Raw genomic sequence first — 17,433 nt, forward strand, 5'->3', positions numbered from 1 at the left:
GAAAACCAGTCATTTCATCTTCATTTGCATACTGTACTGGGCCCGGTACAGTAGCCATATAGTGCCCCTCCCCCACATAATTATTATGACATCATTTAGCTGAAAAGAGTCATAGTTGTTTTTCTTTTACAATCGAAGAAGGCCTTAGTTTACATCATAGATACCCAAAACATCAAAGCCAGTTAGGTTTTCCCAGCCAATTTCGCACTTTTGTCGGTTCATTTGATAGAAGGTTCGAATTCGTAAAATGGGTATTCAAATTGGCTAGTACCCTACGTTCATTCAGATTCGCCTTGACTTGATGAGAAAGGTATTTCAGTCATTAAATTTCGCGAAAGACAGTCAAATTCCAAACGTGTTCATTCAAATTCAAATCATGCTATTTCTTTGTCTCAGATCATTTTAACGTGTCTTTTCTATGTGTGTTTTCGTTTCATAACTACTGTTAATAAAGCAGTAAAAGTATTATATTTCTTATCTAGTATAACTGGATTTGGTTGTTCTGTAACCAGACTGGTAACGCTCCTTCTCTTTCATATACATGTCATTATAGGCCTATACGTGTACCAGTAATGCAGATTAACTTCATATTTTATAGTTATGACAGCACAATAGATACAGACGTATATCTCTAGAAGACATAGAAAGAATTATAAAAAAAAAAAAAAAAAAAAAAAACATTTGAGGATCATAACCTTGACTTCCTGAACTGGCCGACCGCTCGTAATAAAGCGCTCGTAACGGCCAGATAATTTGTGGCTTCTTACTTCTTCGGATTCAAAAAGGCGCGTTAAAAAAACAAAAACAAAAACAAAACTGGTGTCAAAATCTCTTAAACGAATACGAAAACATGAAATGCTATGATGCTTACAAAACAATAACTACGATGAAAGAAAATAAGGAAAGAGGTCAAGCATGAACATATCTGTGTAATTGACTGCAGAACATGTTAAATTAGATGGCCAGAAATCAATTTGAATGAACGAGCGCAGCATGTGATCACGTGACTATATCATTATGAATTTATGAATGAACGGATAGTGGAATGGTGTTTGTCTTATATATGGATTTCAGTTGAAAAAGTGTTATTTAGAATAAGGTTAGAGGTAATGTGAATGTTTCAAATGAATTTGAATGAAGAGATTATGACATTAAACTACTATGTCATCTAGGCGAAATTTTTGCTAAATTTGATTCAACATTAAAAAAATTCGATTAAAAGAGGTGCGAAATTGGCCCGGATGCAGGGCCCTTGACAGGTATAGCCCCAAGGTATTCCCACCCCATATGAATTAAGTGTTTTTAGGTGAAAAGAGTCATGTATGCCTATTTTCCTTGGCAGTGGAATTAACAGCTGAGAAGTGAGATACGTAAAACACAAACCCATCCAGTTATTTTTAGTCTTTCAGGGGCCCCCAGCCAGTAGCTGGAAAGTGCTCCCGTATTATTTTATTCTAAGTGAAAAGAATCACTGCTATAATTTCTTTTGCAATGGAAGTAGTACTCAACGAGGTATCAAAAAACACCGAAACCAGTTATATACTGAACGGGGGCCCCACGGAGTGTTCGTATTAGTGTCCCCACATGTAATTCCACTATCAAGATCTGCATCCCGATCTATTCAATCTGTCAGATCGGGAGAGAGCGGCAAAAGTGTACGGGGACCGGGAGCATCGTACCAGCAGCGTTTGGGTGATGGGGTTGGATCTGGCAATTTTACAGATCGGGAAGAAATTTTTAACTGGTTCAAAATTTCTTCCCCATCTCCCCATCAAGATTGACCTATTTTGAATCGTAGCTCAAACGGGGATGAGAGCAGTGACAGCGTAAATAGCGCGGGATGAGCGTAACAATTCCAGGTTTTCTGACCGTAGTAACAGCGGCACAGGAACGGGAAGTAGTCTAAACTAGACACCGACGACATGGTCCCGCTGCTGCGCCGCTTTCTTGATCAAAGCACGACCTTCCGCTTTAACGACGCTCTCACTAAGTTCTCTACTCTCGTATAAAATCAAGGCCTGTTCCTACGACGCTTCATTCCTGCTTCGATAACGCTATTGGCCGTTTTTAGCTACGCTGTTCCTACGCTTTCCCAGATTCAATTACGCATGTCTTCCACAAGCGCATTCGTCGCTCTAAAATCGAACGTAGCCGATACGCTTGAAAATGTTTGCCAGAACAGCAAAACTGATGATGATGAGGAGGACGTTGTCGTTGTCGCGAAAATGAAGACGATGGAGCGCATATTTAAGAAGAAGAAGAGATGCAAACAATAAAGAGAATAAAGCAAAACACTTTGGAGCTACTGTCTGGGGCCCCGTGCAGGATAAAATATCTGACTTTGGTAATTTGGATATCCGATGGGTACTACTTCCATTGCAAAAGAAATTAGCCGTGACCCTTTTCGGCTGAATGAAACCAATGTGTGTGTGTGTGTGTGTGTGTGTGTGTGTGTAGGGGGCACTTTGGAGCTACGGTCTGGGGCCCCATACAGGATAAAATAACTGGCTTTAGTGCTTTGGATATCTCTGATGAGTACTACTTCCGATTGCAAAAGTAAGTAGCCGTGACCCTTTTCAGCTGAATAAAATCAATGTGTGTGTGTGGGGGGGGGGGGGGGGGGGGGGGTAAGGGGGCAATATGGGGCTACTGTCTGGGGCCCCGTGCAGGATAAAATGACTGGCTTTGGTATTTTGGATTTCTCTGATGGTACTACTTCCATTGCAAAAGAAATTAGCCGTGACCCTTTTTCAGCTGAATGAAACTATTGTGTGAGTATGTGTGTGTGTGGGGGGGGGGGGGGCACTTTGGGGCTACTGTCTGGGGCCCCTTACAGGATAAAATAGCTGGCTTTGGTGTTAGTATATCTCTGATGGTACTACTTCCATTGCAAATGAAATTAGCCGTTACTCTTATCAGCTGAATAAAGTCAATGTGTGTGTGTGTGTTTGTACGTAGGGCTTATAGGGGGTGGGGCACTTTGGGGCTACTGTCTGGGGCCCCGTGCAGGATAAAATAGCTGGCTTTGGTGTTTTGGATATCTCTGATTGGTACTCCTTCCATTGCAAAAGAAATTAGCCGTGACTCTTTTTAACTGAATAAAATCAATGTTTGTGTGTGTTTGTACGTAGGGCCTATGGGGGGTGGGGCCCTTTGGGGCTACTGTCTGGGGCCCCGTACAGGATAAAATAGCTGGCATTGGTGTTTTGGATATCTCTGATGGGAACTACTTCCATTGCAAAAGAAATTAGCCGTGACCCTTTTCAGCTGAATAACACCATATTTGTGGGGCCCTTTGGGGCTACTGTCTGGGGCCCCGTACAGGAAAAAATAGCTGGCATTGCTGTTTTCTAGATAAGTACACCCAAAGGAACAATATCCACCAACTTTTGTCCGTGACCCCCTTCGGCTGAATAAATCCATTTTTCGGGGTCCCTTTTTGTGGCCCCTAGGCTTACGGTACAGGATGTGACTTGCCAGCAATTCATTTTATTGACCCTTGGCCACATCCTTATATGATGAGACCATCAAAAACTGTGATCCTTTTCAGCTGAATAAATGCTCTGGGCCCCCGGTCTACAGGTGATTTATTGTCATTAAATTTCATGTTTCATTGTCAATTACAAGGAACATTTCTCATACAATCGATGGTGAACCCTTAAAAATTTCTGCAAAGAACAGAGCAGTCACGTATGATAGTGCTTTAAAAGTATTAGGACCCTCTGTTGTGAATAGTAAATCAACTTCCTATTTATTCAACATCTGGGTTATAACATCATGAGGCAAAAGATTGGCTTATTTCTTTGTACTTCTTGTGCAGAAAGGTGAGAAGCATTTCCATAATTCCCTTTGCTTGTATTTTGCAGATCAAACGTCGACAAGAGAAGAATATAAAAATATTGGCGCCAGCGAGGAACTTGTGTGTGAAGTAGACAATCAGTGCCCGGTAACTTGGTTCATCAAGCACAGTCAAAATGGTAGCCTGATTCCCCTGAACGCGACGGGCAGGTTCAAACTGAGCTGCAGCAACACGAAGCTCAACATAGAACCCTTGGAAGAGGAAGACGACAAAACATATTTTGTGTGCCATGCAGATTGTGGCGATTGCCAACAGGAAAACCAAATATTACTCCAGGCCAGAGAGTCAAAATGTAAGTTATGGAGTGTCTGTCTGTGATCAGGGCTACCACACAGCCCATTTCATAATGTTTGGAGAATAGCAAACAAGTTGCCAGTTGTCAGATGTTTTCGTCAGCTTTGATAAGACAATGTAAAGAAGTTGAGTTGTCAATGCCTGCTTTTTTACTGTTTTGAAGTGTTGACATAACCTACAAATGTTCGGCTGGAATATTTTGAACATAGTGGTATCTACGATGCTTGTGCCTGTCTGTCTCAAAAGCTGCAGTGCTCAGTGGCTTCATGAATTTACGACTCTGCTCCCTGTAAACACAGAACTACTGTATTTGAATTCTGGCATCTGTGTGGGCAGTAATTATGGTGAGCATGCATTTTCTTTTCCTTCTTCTTTTTCTCCCATGTTGTAGCTACAACCCTAACCATTGTGAAGCAAGACAGCTGTACTGATCAGGATGTATCACCGGGTGGGAATGCCACTTTTTGCTGTGAGTGTCAAATGGAGACCAATACCCTCAACAGTGGCTACATGTACTGGTTTCATGATGAAATAGAACTGGTACCAGAAGACGAGAGAGCCCTGGAGAAGTTCAGGTGATCGACTTGTCACTTTCAGAATTTTCCCTTTTCTCTACTTGATTGGACCTAAGAGTGAGGATCATTTCAAAGAGACAATGCAGTCAGTAGATTTAGCAAAAACTGAGCAAAAGTGGACAAATTTTGAAGAAAGTGTAAGCTGCATTTCATTATGCTGTCCTATGGGCATCCACAACTTTATCAGCCATTTGTCGCCTGCCTCTGACACCTGTTTCAAAGAATTTGTCATACACTGGTATTTGTGGTTAAAAAAAGAAGATGTGACTTTCATGAAATCTTTATTAAGGAATATTAATCTGTTCCTTACGGGAACCTGGCATACAAGGTTCCCGTGGGAGTAACTGATGTACGGGAACCTGGTATACCAGGTTCCCAAGATGTAGATAAGAGTGCCTTCTTTCGTGGCCTAAATTCATGTTTCTTTGTGTCGAAATGCCCAGAAAAATGGGTTTGATAAAAAGATAAGAGTTCTTTCTATCACCATATGTTCTCTTTCTGTTGGAAAAATGTGTATATCACAGCATTATTACCGTTTTTCTGATTTAGTTTCCGCCTGCTTTGCTATAAAACTTGTATGAACATGTACATAAACGATCGGCGCTGAGCCCAAGTAGATTTTTGTGTTCGCTGACCCCAGTCATCCTATATAGAACAAAAGAGTCTGTGAGCCCATCAGCGCACACTCCATTCATACCTTGCACTCGATCGATATTTTCATTGTTCGGTGGCACATGTAATTGGTCGTGGAAAGGGGATACATGTACCGCTGGACTGCTTTTGCTGAGCAGGATTACCAACCTGTCCATTCTCTGTCGACCCGCAAAAAGAATCTCGTTTTGGGGCATTTAAGACACTCAAAGAATTGCAGAAGGAACGGGTTAAAAATTTCTTGTCCAAGGTGTGCAAAGTAGCAGTCTGTTTGATACGTCTTGAGTAGGATGATTGAAAAAAAAAGATTGTCTTGGAAGAAAAAAACTTCATATCAACTAGATGAGAAATGCACAATTAACTACTCAGTAACTTCAAATTACCAAGATAAAACAATATGTGGGTATCCATAAGTATACAGTGACCCAGAAGAGTATACCCCCCCCCCCCCCACCCCCCACACTCACACTTTTTTTTTTTACCCTGTTCGGGGCACTAGAAAGCTGCCCTGAAGATCCCCCTTGTTTTTTGTCGAGCCCACCGGAGGTGAGGGGAGACTAAGGGATCGCCTGCGGCGTCTGTCTGTCCGTCCGTCCGTCCGTCCGTCCGTCCGTCCGTCCGTCGTCTGTCCGTAATGCTACAAAAACTTCAATAACTCTTTACTCTGGGCTTCAATTGCAATCAAACTTCGAGGGAGGAGGGGTCATACAAAGTTTCACATTTTGCCTTATATGAAGATCACCTCAAGGTCAAAGTTCACAGGCAGGGGTCAATGAACTTTAGGGCCCAATGTTAACTTTTTATGGCGCGTTTCTATTATTGGTCATAACTTTTGATCCATAACTCCATTTGTGACCAAACTTGGATGGTAGATGTCCCTTGGGGAGTGGATGGTCATCACAAGGTCAAAGGTAACAGGCAGGGGTCAGCAAACTTTTAGAGCCCAATGTTAAGTTTTCATGGCTCGTTTCTAGTATGGGTCATAACTTTTGATCCATAACTCCATTTGTGACCAAACTTGGATGGTAGATGTCCCTTGGGAAGTGGATGGTCACCACTAGGTCAAAGGTAACAGGCAGGGGTCAACGAACTTTTAGAGCCCAATGTTAAGTTTTTATGGCGCAATTCTATTACCGGTATGGGTCATAACTTTTGATCCATAGGTCTGTTTGTTACCAAACTTGGATGGTAGATGTCCCATTGGGAGTGGATGGTCACCACAAGGTCAAAGGTCACAGGCAGGGGTCAACAAACTTTAAGAGCCCAATGTTAAGTTTTTATGGCGCGTTTCTAGTATGGGTCATAACTTTTGATCCATAACTCCATTTGTGACCAAACTTTGATGGTAGATGTCCCTTGGGGAGTGGATGGTCACCACAAGGTCAAAGGTCACAGGCAGGGGTCAAGGAACTTTAAGGGCTCAATGTTCAGTTTTAATGGCACGTTTCTTTTTTTCCATGAATTTTAACCCTTTTATATCTCTTTTTATTGGTTATATCTCTTTTTTTATCTGTTATATCTCTTTTTTTATCTGTTATATCTCTTTTTTTTAATCTGTTATATCACATTCGTGTACAATTTCTTGTACGCGAATGGGCGAGACACATTATGGCACTTGCCTTGTTTCTTTTGCCTTTTAGCTGATGAAGCCCGGAAGTGGCAGCAGAAATATAAACTGCCCCCCCCCCCCTTTTAAAATGTGGTGCCAGCCATATTATCGTGGAGATTTTGCAAGGAGACAAGGTATTTCTATGGTTGAATCTTTCCCTTTTGACCCCAAACAAATATTCTTGCTTAGCTGGATAATCACTGCAATATCTAGTGCTTGAGTAGAAAAAAGTTTGTTTAAAATTTACCCCAGTGTTAGTACTAAATTGCATAAATCATGCAAATTAGGTATTTGTCCCAAGTGGGGACAGTTTCTCACTTGGTCTATTGCAGGTTTATTCCTAGAAAGACATTATTTTCAAGTTTTACGTGAATAATTTGGAAGGTTTAAACAAAAGAACAATAATTTGCATAAATTAGTCAAATTAGGGTGTGGCTTTGTCTCGCCCGCATACAGAAGCGAGACACTGATGTCACTTTTCCATTGTCTCCATCGGTGTCGACAGTGGCAACAATTTGGTGTATACTCAATGATTTTCCGCAGCTTTGAGGTAGACTACCAAACTCACACCACAGACACATAACCTATAAATGCTGGTCAAATTCAAATATGGGTAAAGTCCAATAAGTTCAAAGGTCAAAAGGTCAATGAACTTGAACTTTTTTCTAATTCACAGTACTCGATCATAGTATTGTGGTATACCCTCAATAACTTTCCACAGCTTTGAGATATGACCTCCAAATTCACACCAGAGTTATCACCTAAAAATGCCAGTCGAGTTCAAATATTGGTCATATCAAACAAGGTAAAAGATCAAAGGGTCGATGAATTTTACATGATAAGCACTGTATTCATGGTATTGTGGTGTTTCCTGCTGTTAGTATCTTTCAACAGCTGTGTATGAGCTATGACCACCAAATGGACACCATAGATACATCACCTAAAGATGCCAGTTAACTTTGAATATTGGTAAAGTCTGACAAGGTCAAAGGTCAATGAACTGTACCTGACAAGCACCATACTTGCAATATCTAGGTGTGCTCTCAGTAGCTTTCGACATCTTTGAGCTGTGACCATGAAACTCATACCACAGGAACATCACCTAGTGATCAGAGTTTTCAGTTAACCCGTTCCATACTGAATTCTAAAATCCCCATAGACTTAGTACACAGGCCACAAGGTTCCCATATGGAACAGGTTAACAAAGGGATCCAGGAAGGAGAATCTTATGTGAAAGAGATGATCAGGGTTGAAGTTTTTGGCATCTGTACTGAGAAATCAAGTATTCAACCTCATAGCATTGAGGTACAGTTATACCACCTCCCTGCTAATAGCAAGCTTACTATTACTATTAGTCTAAATCTGCTTTAGGTCCCATGTTGTTGCAGAACATGTTGGTAATATGTTGCATAATTAACTAATGTTAAACTTTGCGGTACCCACAATATTGCCAAATGCAATCTCATTATTCCTTTAAGGAGCATTCTAGAGAGTGGAAGAACACCAACCAAGTTTGTACATCATTTTGTCATCTGTGATGACAATGATAATTCTCCATTTATTACCTCTGCCAAGGGAGGAGGTTATGTTTCATTACCGTTGGTTTGTTCGTTCGTTTGTTTGTTTGTCCGTGTGCAAGATAACTCAAAAAGTAGTTAACGGATTGAGATGAAACTTGCAGGAAAGGTTGAGAATGACACAAGTGACAAACGATTAACTTTTGGTAGTGATCCGAGAATTTTTTTGGAATTTATGAAGGATTTTTTATATTTTGCCAGGTATAGGGTCAATGAACTTGGGAGTTCAGGCTGCGCATATTTGAGGTTTGAATGCGCGCACTAAAGTGCGTGCTCTAGTTTCTGCTAGGGCGAGGCGCGCCGTACAGCTGAGGGTTTATAACGTAACAAAGGCTTCTATATTGGGAAATCGGGCGACTTTCAGCACACAATGCTATATAAGTACGTATGGGTGGAAATCACTGATATGGAAGAACAAGATCAGTAGTGGAAATGAGCTGCATGCTTGGCGGAGGTCTGCACTCTCAGAGTGCTTCTCTAGTTATTATTGCTGTCGTAGATAGGAAGCCACGGAGCATGTGGCAGTGTATCATTGTCGTGTGCCTGATATTTGCCACACCAGGGTGGTGTTAGTAATCTACAGAGATGGAGAGGCAACTCTTCGTAATTCATGCAAACACATGTTTGGGATTGGTTACAATGGGATGTCTAGCATTCCACTACGTTTTGAAGTCATGCCAGGCACCGCTCTAATTGCGAGACGAAGTTCGGAGACGAAGAACGCATTTCACCTCTCGTTGAATTACAAGCTTTATTTCACAATAAAATTTTTAATGAAATACTCGAATTGATTGAGAATAGTTTAGGAAAGAATTCAATGTTATAAACATGTATTTCTAGTTTCTTCGTAATGTGCAAATCAAATGAAATGAAAACTAGGCCCTCTTAAAAACCTAATATTTTTCTATAATGCGCACATTTTCTATCTTTTAGTCTGGTATATTTTGATCTTTCAAATAAAGTACTCAGCTAAAGCATGTTCCAGCATGCTTTTAAACTGTTTACTGTTAAAATTGTAAGTTTTACACTACATTTTGATTCGCTGCTCCAATTCAAGGTACACAAATTCATTGTTGCCGTCACATTGAAAGAGAGAGCGAATTGCAGTAGGGGCAAGTATTTCTAGATGTGAGAGCGCTAGTCCCGATTATTGATGCTCTCTTTTGTCAAAGCACATGGGCAACACCTGTAGTTGAACGCATAACTTCTCGGCGGTGCCGCGCATGACTTCAAAGGAGAGCAGTAGTTGTCTCTCCTTCTCTAGCATCTCCCTGGCCACACCTTGCTTCATGCACTATGGAGTACTGTACGAGCTGAAATTTTTGCCGTGGTTTATTTTTGCGAATTTCGCGAATCGCTTTTGAACTGCGAAAATAACAATGCGTGAATAGCTAAGTTCAGTTAGACCCTCGCAACCGCGAAATCAACAACACACGAAAATGTCCTCCAAGTAGCAATTCGCGAAAATATCTGTACGCGAAAATTTCAGCTCATACAGTAATATTATCCTTTCTCTCTCATTTGTCTTAAAAAATATATATATGTATATACAGTCAAACCTGCCTTAGCGGCCACCTCTCTATAGCGGCCACCTGTCTATAGCGGCCACTGAAAAATCCCCCCGAGAGAAAAGCCATGTTAAAGACCCTGTGTATAGCGGCCACCTGTCTAACGCGGCCAGCGGCCACAAATTTTGTTTCCCGCGGTAGATTTTAACCTGTCTATAGCGGCCAAAAACCCGATGGAGCCGTAGCCGAGCTGATAATTCAGGGTGTTTTTCTGCTTTTTTTTTTTGCTTTTTTTTTCTGGGCAACATTCAGTGATCGCCACCGTTGCATTCATCACTTATTCAGTCACAATAATGCACTAATTCATGACTGTGCACATGCTACATCTAGTGTACTGTGCAACAATTTCATAAACACCGGCATTGTTCTATGCATGATACACACGTGTGCATACGTACACACATAAATGTACGTGTATATACAACGATGATACATGTACATGTAGGCAATGCACACAAAGTTGGATTACCTGTCTATAGCGGCCACCTGTCTATAACGGCCACTTTTTCCGTATCCCTTGGGTGGCCGCTATAGACAGGTTTGACTGTACATATATATATGTATATATATATATATATATATATATATATATATATATGCATGATATCTAATAAATGATTCGGCATGCCGTACACTGGGGGTACTGTTGAAACCCAGGGTCTGGCATTGTGTAGCGCCATCTCGTGTCCATTATCATACAGTTGTGCAATGTTGTCATGGTGACTATTTTCTCATCATCATCAGTGCCGGCAATAAATCGGCATGGCGATAACGATCCAAATGCCGATTTTCCTTCCATGTCAACTTTTAAACAGTAAAGATTACAACTGTAAGTACAGAGCATGTAAATGAAAGAACGGGAAAGAAAAGTTATTACTTGCAACATTTATTGTTACATAATCACAGACAAGAAAAAATTTTTGTGTAAAATATTACTAAAAATATTTTTGCACATTTTCGGTAACCCAAGGTACAACGCTGAAAAAAAAATTTAAAAAAATTAATGATTCAACAGAATGGCGAATTTTCATTTGGTACCTCAGGGTACCAAATATTTGCATCATGTAATAAACAATTTTTTTAGAAAGCTGAACTTTACTGTGATGTACAACATCTGCAACAAAAATTTTGTGACTCTCTGTACTTTGTCTTTCCAGTTACAACAACAGGACGTCTAAAGGCAGCTGCATCACAATATCCAACGTGACGGATGCTCAGTATGGGAATTACAGTGTGCATTGTGGCAATATCTATTCAGGGGATGCAGCAGTCGAGGTTCTATGGCTCCTACGAGGTATAGTGAGACTACCTCATAAGTTTGAGCAGATTTTGTGTGACTTTTTGTGATCTGACCAGTGTTTTTTCCATTCACATTAGCACTGCATTTATTTGTATTCGGTAGCATCATATTCTTCCAGCTGCCACAGCGTGACATTGCTTGTGTGTAACCTGGCAGATTCCATTCACAGTTGTTGGGTAGGTGTATATTTGAAAATACTAGCAGCCTACAGTACAGGCCAAAAGTTTGGGGCCACCCTCAGATTTAAAAGAAAATCATACAAAACACTGCATGCTGCATTCATTCAAATGTATTGACACTGAATTGGCTATGGCAGTTCCATTACATCACACAAGTATGTTTCCAACCAGTTTTGAGTGCACTTCTGTGTACCCCTGTCGGTTTTCATAATTATATTCAAATTTTATGCATATCTTTAAAGCAAAGGTTCCACTGGGCAATCTGTTACTGATTACCGATATTACCTGATATTACCGGTAATAATATCACACCAAAATTTGACTAAGACTAATATTACCAATGTTACCATGTTGTTACCCAAATACTCGGTAAAATGTTTGATTCAACATGATGATGACAGTATTTAGTGGGGGACTTTAAAATGTCGCTGGAATTGCTATTCAAAATTATTACCATTACTATACTATTATATTACTAAAGATTACTGTTATTACTCAAGTTCCTAAATGTTTTAACCAATTAAAGCCATTCAACATTACCCCATCACTCTGTTGTAACTCGGTAAGGGTGGTAACAGTTATATTTCGGACATGAACATTGCGATACGAGGTGCACCGTTTTTCAATTGTTTTCCTCATCAGAAACAGATTCTGTCGACCTCGAGGATCATTAGATCTTATCCTTATCCTCAAAATAAAAAAAAATAAGGAATTTATAACACTTTCATTATTACACAGGTAATACTGATATCATTTGGGTAGCAACATGGTATATTGGTAGTATTTGATCTCAGTCAAATGTTGGTGTGATATTACCGGTAATATCTGGCAATATCGGTAATCGGTAACAAATTGCCTAGTGGGAACCTTTGCTTTAAGGATATGCATAAAATTTGAATATATTATGAAAACCGACTGGGGTTCACAGAAGTGCACTCAAAACCGGTTTGAAACATACTTGTGTGATGTAATGGAACTGCCATAGCCAATTCAGTGTCAATACATTTGAATGAATGCAGCATGCAGTGTTTTGTATGATTTTCTTTTAATCTGAGGGTGGCCCCAAACTTTTGGCCTGTACTGTATATATGTACATATATTGATGATAACATCTTTAATAGTAGTCTAACGTTTGTAGGCAAAATGAAGATACTGTTAATGCAGAAATTTTGGCAGTACATTAATTTTCGCATATTTTGTACTACTTTGCCTTTGAATTCCAAAACATGTGGCAAAGGGTCTGGAAACCAGACTAATCATTACCCTGACCAGATGAACACTGCAACTTGCATGAATTTCAGGACGTTTGCCTTTGATACCATATGTGTGCTCTACTATAAGGTACATAATTGCAGGATTATTATCATTATTATTATTATTCTTGTTTTTTTGTTTGTTTAAGTTTTGTACAGAGGCAGGTGTATAATGGGTATGAAAAGGTAGCGTCAGGTTTTGGTGGCACTACCCTCATTGATCCATTTTTTACAGGGTCAAGAGTCAAACAGATCAGATGAAAGTATGTGAAAAATTCTTTTTATCTTTTTAATGAAAATAACTGATTTAGGGGATGTTTGATTAATAAAATCAATATTTTTCATCTTTGGAAAAGAGATTTTCATGATTATCACGCCTGCTACATTACATTTATTATTTTTTTTGTTTTTTTTTACTTAACATTACAAAATATCAACTCTTCAAGAAAGAATGTGTGTTCTTTTTATATGACTTCTCCCCAAATTAGAATTCCGGCCTGATGAAGAGGTTCCACTGCAAATCTTTGCAGTTTTTCTGCTTGTAGTCCTCCTGGCCCTGATAGCCCTGCTCTACCAGGCAGTCAAAATCGACATCCAGCTGGCCTACAAGGAAAAATTTGGCAAGCATGAAATGGAAGGTAATAAACATGCCATCAGTTTTGTGGAACTGAAAATTGTCAGCAGGGTAATGGGGAGAGTGATTGTGATGGATGTGAAATATGACTCACTGAACCTGTGTTTAATTGTTTGTATTATACAACATGTGTAAAGATTCTAGCATGCAATTGGGTGATTGCTCATCACATGACAGGCAGTTGAAATTACTACTGCATGCCATCGCTATTTAACATGCCATATTTGTTAATCAATTTTGGATATGGCAGGCTAATTCATATGATTAGTCATTTCATTCACTGTGAACCCCATGATAGGCTTATGATCAGCTCATAGTTTTTCACCATTGCACACCTTTGATGTCATAAAATGCTGCTACATACAGAGACTCCAACCCCAAGTACCTTCTGATCTGGAGATTCCCCTGCCTGAAACCCCCTAGCAAACGGGAAACTCAAAGTTGATGTGCGCTTCGCGCACACATCATGATCATGAAGCGTAAAGTTCCTTGCAGCCGGGGTCCAGGGCCCGCTTAAGGGCCCTGGGAGCGCTAGAGTTCTAGATGCTCTCTTGTGCTATCTAAGGCTTATTTTTCAACATATGATGGCAATAAGTAAGAATTCATTTCAAGCGGAGACACTGAGCCAGGGCGGGAGAAATTAAATCTCAAGCAGGAGAACGTGAGATTTTGCAACAATGGGCTTTCGGCGGGAGATCTCCCGTCGATAGCGGGAGAGTTGGAGTCTCTGTACATATACCTTTGTCATGCACACGCAATGGTTACATGTACAAGCCTGCACTTGAGTCAACAATTCCAACTAATCGTATTCATGCAAGTCTGTACCGCAATACTATGTACAACCATTTGCCTTTCATGAAAAATAGTTGACATTTATGTGCCATAGTCAAGTATCAGTGCGGACCACAGTCACATTCTATAGCATCTGTGATTGTACACAACAGCAGCCTAATCTGAGCTACATGCATTTTGGTGTACAGAAGATAATGCTTGTGAGATAAACCTACCATAGGAATTTTTTTTTCTTTTTCCTCAATGATTTCCACCATGATAGTGTTGCGAGTGGAATATTATATGAAAATTCCTTCAGATTCTGAAGTTCATAACTGACCCATACCTTTGCTTATACTTCCCTTTCTCTGTTACCTACCCACTCCCCCTTCATCCCGCAATATTTCAGATGGAAAGTTGTACGATGCCTACATCTCGTATTCGAGGACCAACAGTGACCGGCGCCATGCTATGTATCTTTATGAGAAGCTCAGTGGGTTAGGATACAGTGTCAGCATGGAGGATAGGACATTTGATTTTGGTGAAGGTGAGTTTTGAAACAACTGTCTGCTCCCGTAACCCTAACTAGGCCGGGGGGGGGGGCTTGGAGGCCCCCCCCTGGACATTCCAGGGGATGTATCGCCAACGCAAAAAGCTGTCGCCGCAGTGTTTCATGACTTTTTTCTTTCGAGTCTCTCGCATCTTTTGACACCAAATTTGGCACGCCCGGGCACGCGGTTTAGAAGTTACGCACAAATATGTCCCAAAATTGATCAAAGACGTGAATTCTTGTACAATTTCAATGCAAACTGTGCTTATACAGTCATATTTCATAAAAACATGATTATTTGGGGGTTTTATTGATGAAAATCAATTAATAACATATTTTTACATTCCGCACAATGACACGGACAAATTTCATTGAAAAGACAATGAAAAACAAAAAGTAGAAAAAACAGAAATATGAAGAAATTCAAAAAACAAAATACGAAGGAAATTTTTCTGATGGCACAATTTTTTTTTCATCTACATTTGCTAAGGACACTAGAAAGAATATTAGCACAAACATGTGCCTGTTTTTAGCTTTATTTAGTGAGTTTTAGCAGATTTGTGATGTTCATGCATCATTATGCATGAAGTAGCATAAATGATGATTTTTAAAAAAATCAATTTTACCATCTTTTAGATTATGTCACAGGCAGTGTGTGTGCTAATTTTTGTTGCGATCGCGCTCTATCATCTACCGAAATAGCTCGGCCTAGTTAGGGTTAAAGGGATATTGTATAGTTTTGGTTGAGATGAAGAATTCAGGCTTATGACCTTCTATGAGATAATAAGAAGCCTCTTTGAATTGTATGCTCTTTACAATTATACAATTATCTCTTTTCACTCACATATTTTTGCCTTATTTATTTAAGAGCCCATATATCTTGTTTCTCCATCATCCAAAAATCAGACAACAGGTCATAATGGTCATCTCCTGCATTTTCAATTATGATTGCTAAATGATCAATCTCATTGTTACATTACAAAGTGCTTAATATCACTCAAATAATTGTGTTAGTTTTAATATCACTTCACTAAGTTATACTGTATACATGTACTTGACAACTGAGTGATTCTTTTGTCTTTTGTTTTGTTGTCAGTATGTGTTAAAGGATTTATTGAACCTTAATTCTTTCTTCAAATTCCTTCCTTTCAGCAATCGCGGATGAGATATCGCGTTCCTTACAAAGCAGCCGGCGATGCATTATTCTCCTCTCTCCGGATTATGTGCAACACAGGTATGTCGATAGCATGTCAAATGTCAAATACGTCAGTTTTCCATTATACAAAGGATCCCTGCTTTAATACGCAACAACGATGAAAGTGGAAATTTGAGGCAGGGGGAGTATTATTTTTTTTTTTTTTTCGTGCTGGGCAGGTTACATGACATTTACTAGTACATGTTTTTGATTTATGGAATCAAATTATGAAATGATATTACATACAGCAAGAAATAAATTAGTGTGCTTTTATTTTGCATTAATTTCATATCGCTAAGTAAAAAAAAAATTTTCTTCACCATGAAAATTTCCACTTTTGCAGCATAGGTAGCTGCTTTCATCTGTAGCGTCCTTGTTTCATAGAACACACACATTTTATTCCCCAGAATAAAGAATAAAGGAAAACATAGAATTTCAGAGAATTACATACTAGAATGTCCAATCCAGGACTTCATCTGTATTAATTTTCTGGTTTTGTTTCAACCAGTTTCTCGTGCCGCATTTACCTCATACATGTGTCTCTCTCTGACCCCTAAAGGTTCATGACGTTTGAGATGTCCCAGTGCTTAGATGCGGAGAGACAGACGAAGAAACACATCATCCCGCTGTTTCTATGCGACACTCGAGAAGAGGACATCGCGAGAGACAGGACTCTTTCTCACATCGTCTCCTCCCACGCCCGATTGAACTGGCACGCGCCCGACGGCAACGAGCCCGACAGAAAATATGTCCTCCCGACGTGTGCACCTTGGAAGGAGCGGCGCACATGGAAGACCTTGCTTCTCCAATTGCCGCGGCGACCTCGGTGTGTGACCTCTGGCGGCAGCGTAGGGCTCGACTCACAAGGACTGGATCACTCAAGCCTGATTGACAATGAAGGCACTGAGCATGGATTTGAAGGGCAGATGCTTCGTGCAATATGAGCCCTTTGTATAGGGTGGTTGATATGCTGGCAATTAAGCATGGTATTTAAACCCATTGGTAATATAAGTAACAGCCTATTGATTTGTCTTGCCAGTTTATAGCTTCGTGTGTTTACTCTTTCAAATGCTGTAGTGTTGCCCTTGTGTAACTGTATGTGACATCCACACAAGTACTGCAATTTAGGCCAGCTATATAGTGTGAACAGGGTCTTAGATGTAAGGGCCCGTCAAAACATGTCTGTGTTATGCAATCATTGCTATCAATACTGCAAGTTTAAAGTTTATGTAGTTCTGAAATGATGTATCAAGAATGGAATGGAATAATGTGCAAATTGGATACAGTAAAATTTCAAGTGATGCTCTTAACCTGTTAAGGACGGGCAGATTTTTCCTACAACATGCATTTCCCGTAGACGCTTGCCTGAGTATACTCGGGACTCATCCTCAACTGGTTTAAAGGACAAGTCCACTTTC

General features: G+C 40.0%; 1 protein-coding gene across 1 annotated transcript; it reads left to right on the forward strand.

The window, feature by feature from the left end:
- Window positions 1-3,866: 3,866 nt before the first annotated feature.
- Window positions 3,867-17,128, forward strand: LOC139714032 (interleukin-1 receptor accessory protein-like 1; the record flags this gene model as incomplete). The annotated part of the gene is made up of 7 exons (XM_071625762.1): window positions 3,867-4,151; window positions 4,545-4,728; window positions 11,291-11,427; window positions 13,354-13,503; window positions 14,680-14,817; window positions 15,973-16,054; window positions 16,575-17,128. Coding segments are annotated over 7 exons (1,361 nt in total), but the record flags the coding sequence as incomplete, so codon positions are not given.
- Between the last annotated feature and the right edge of the window lie 305 nt (window positions 17,129-17,433).

The sequence above is a fragment of the Diadema antillarum genome, unplaced genomic scaffold (assembly GCF_040938485.1).
Source record: "Diadema antillarum isolate AM-2024a unplaced genomic scaffold, OU_Dant_1.0 seq00002138_RagTag, whole genome shotgun sequence".
NCBI lineage: Eukaryota > Metazoa > Echinodermata > Echinoidea > Diadematoida > Diadematidae > Diadema > Diadema antillarum.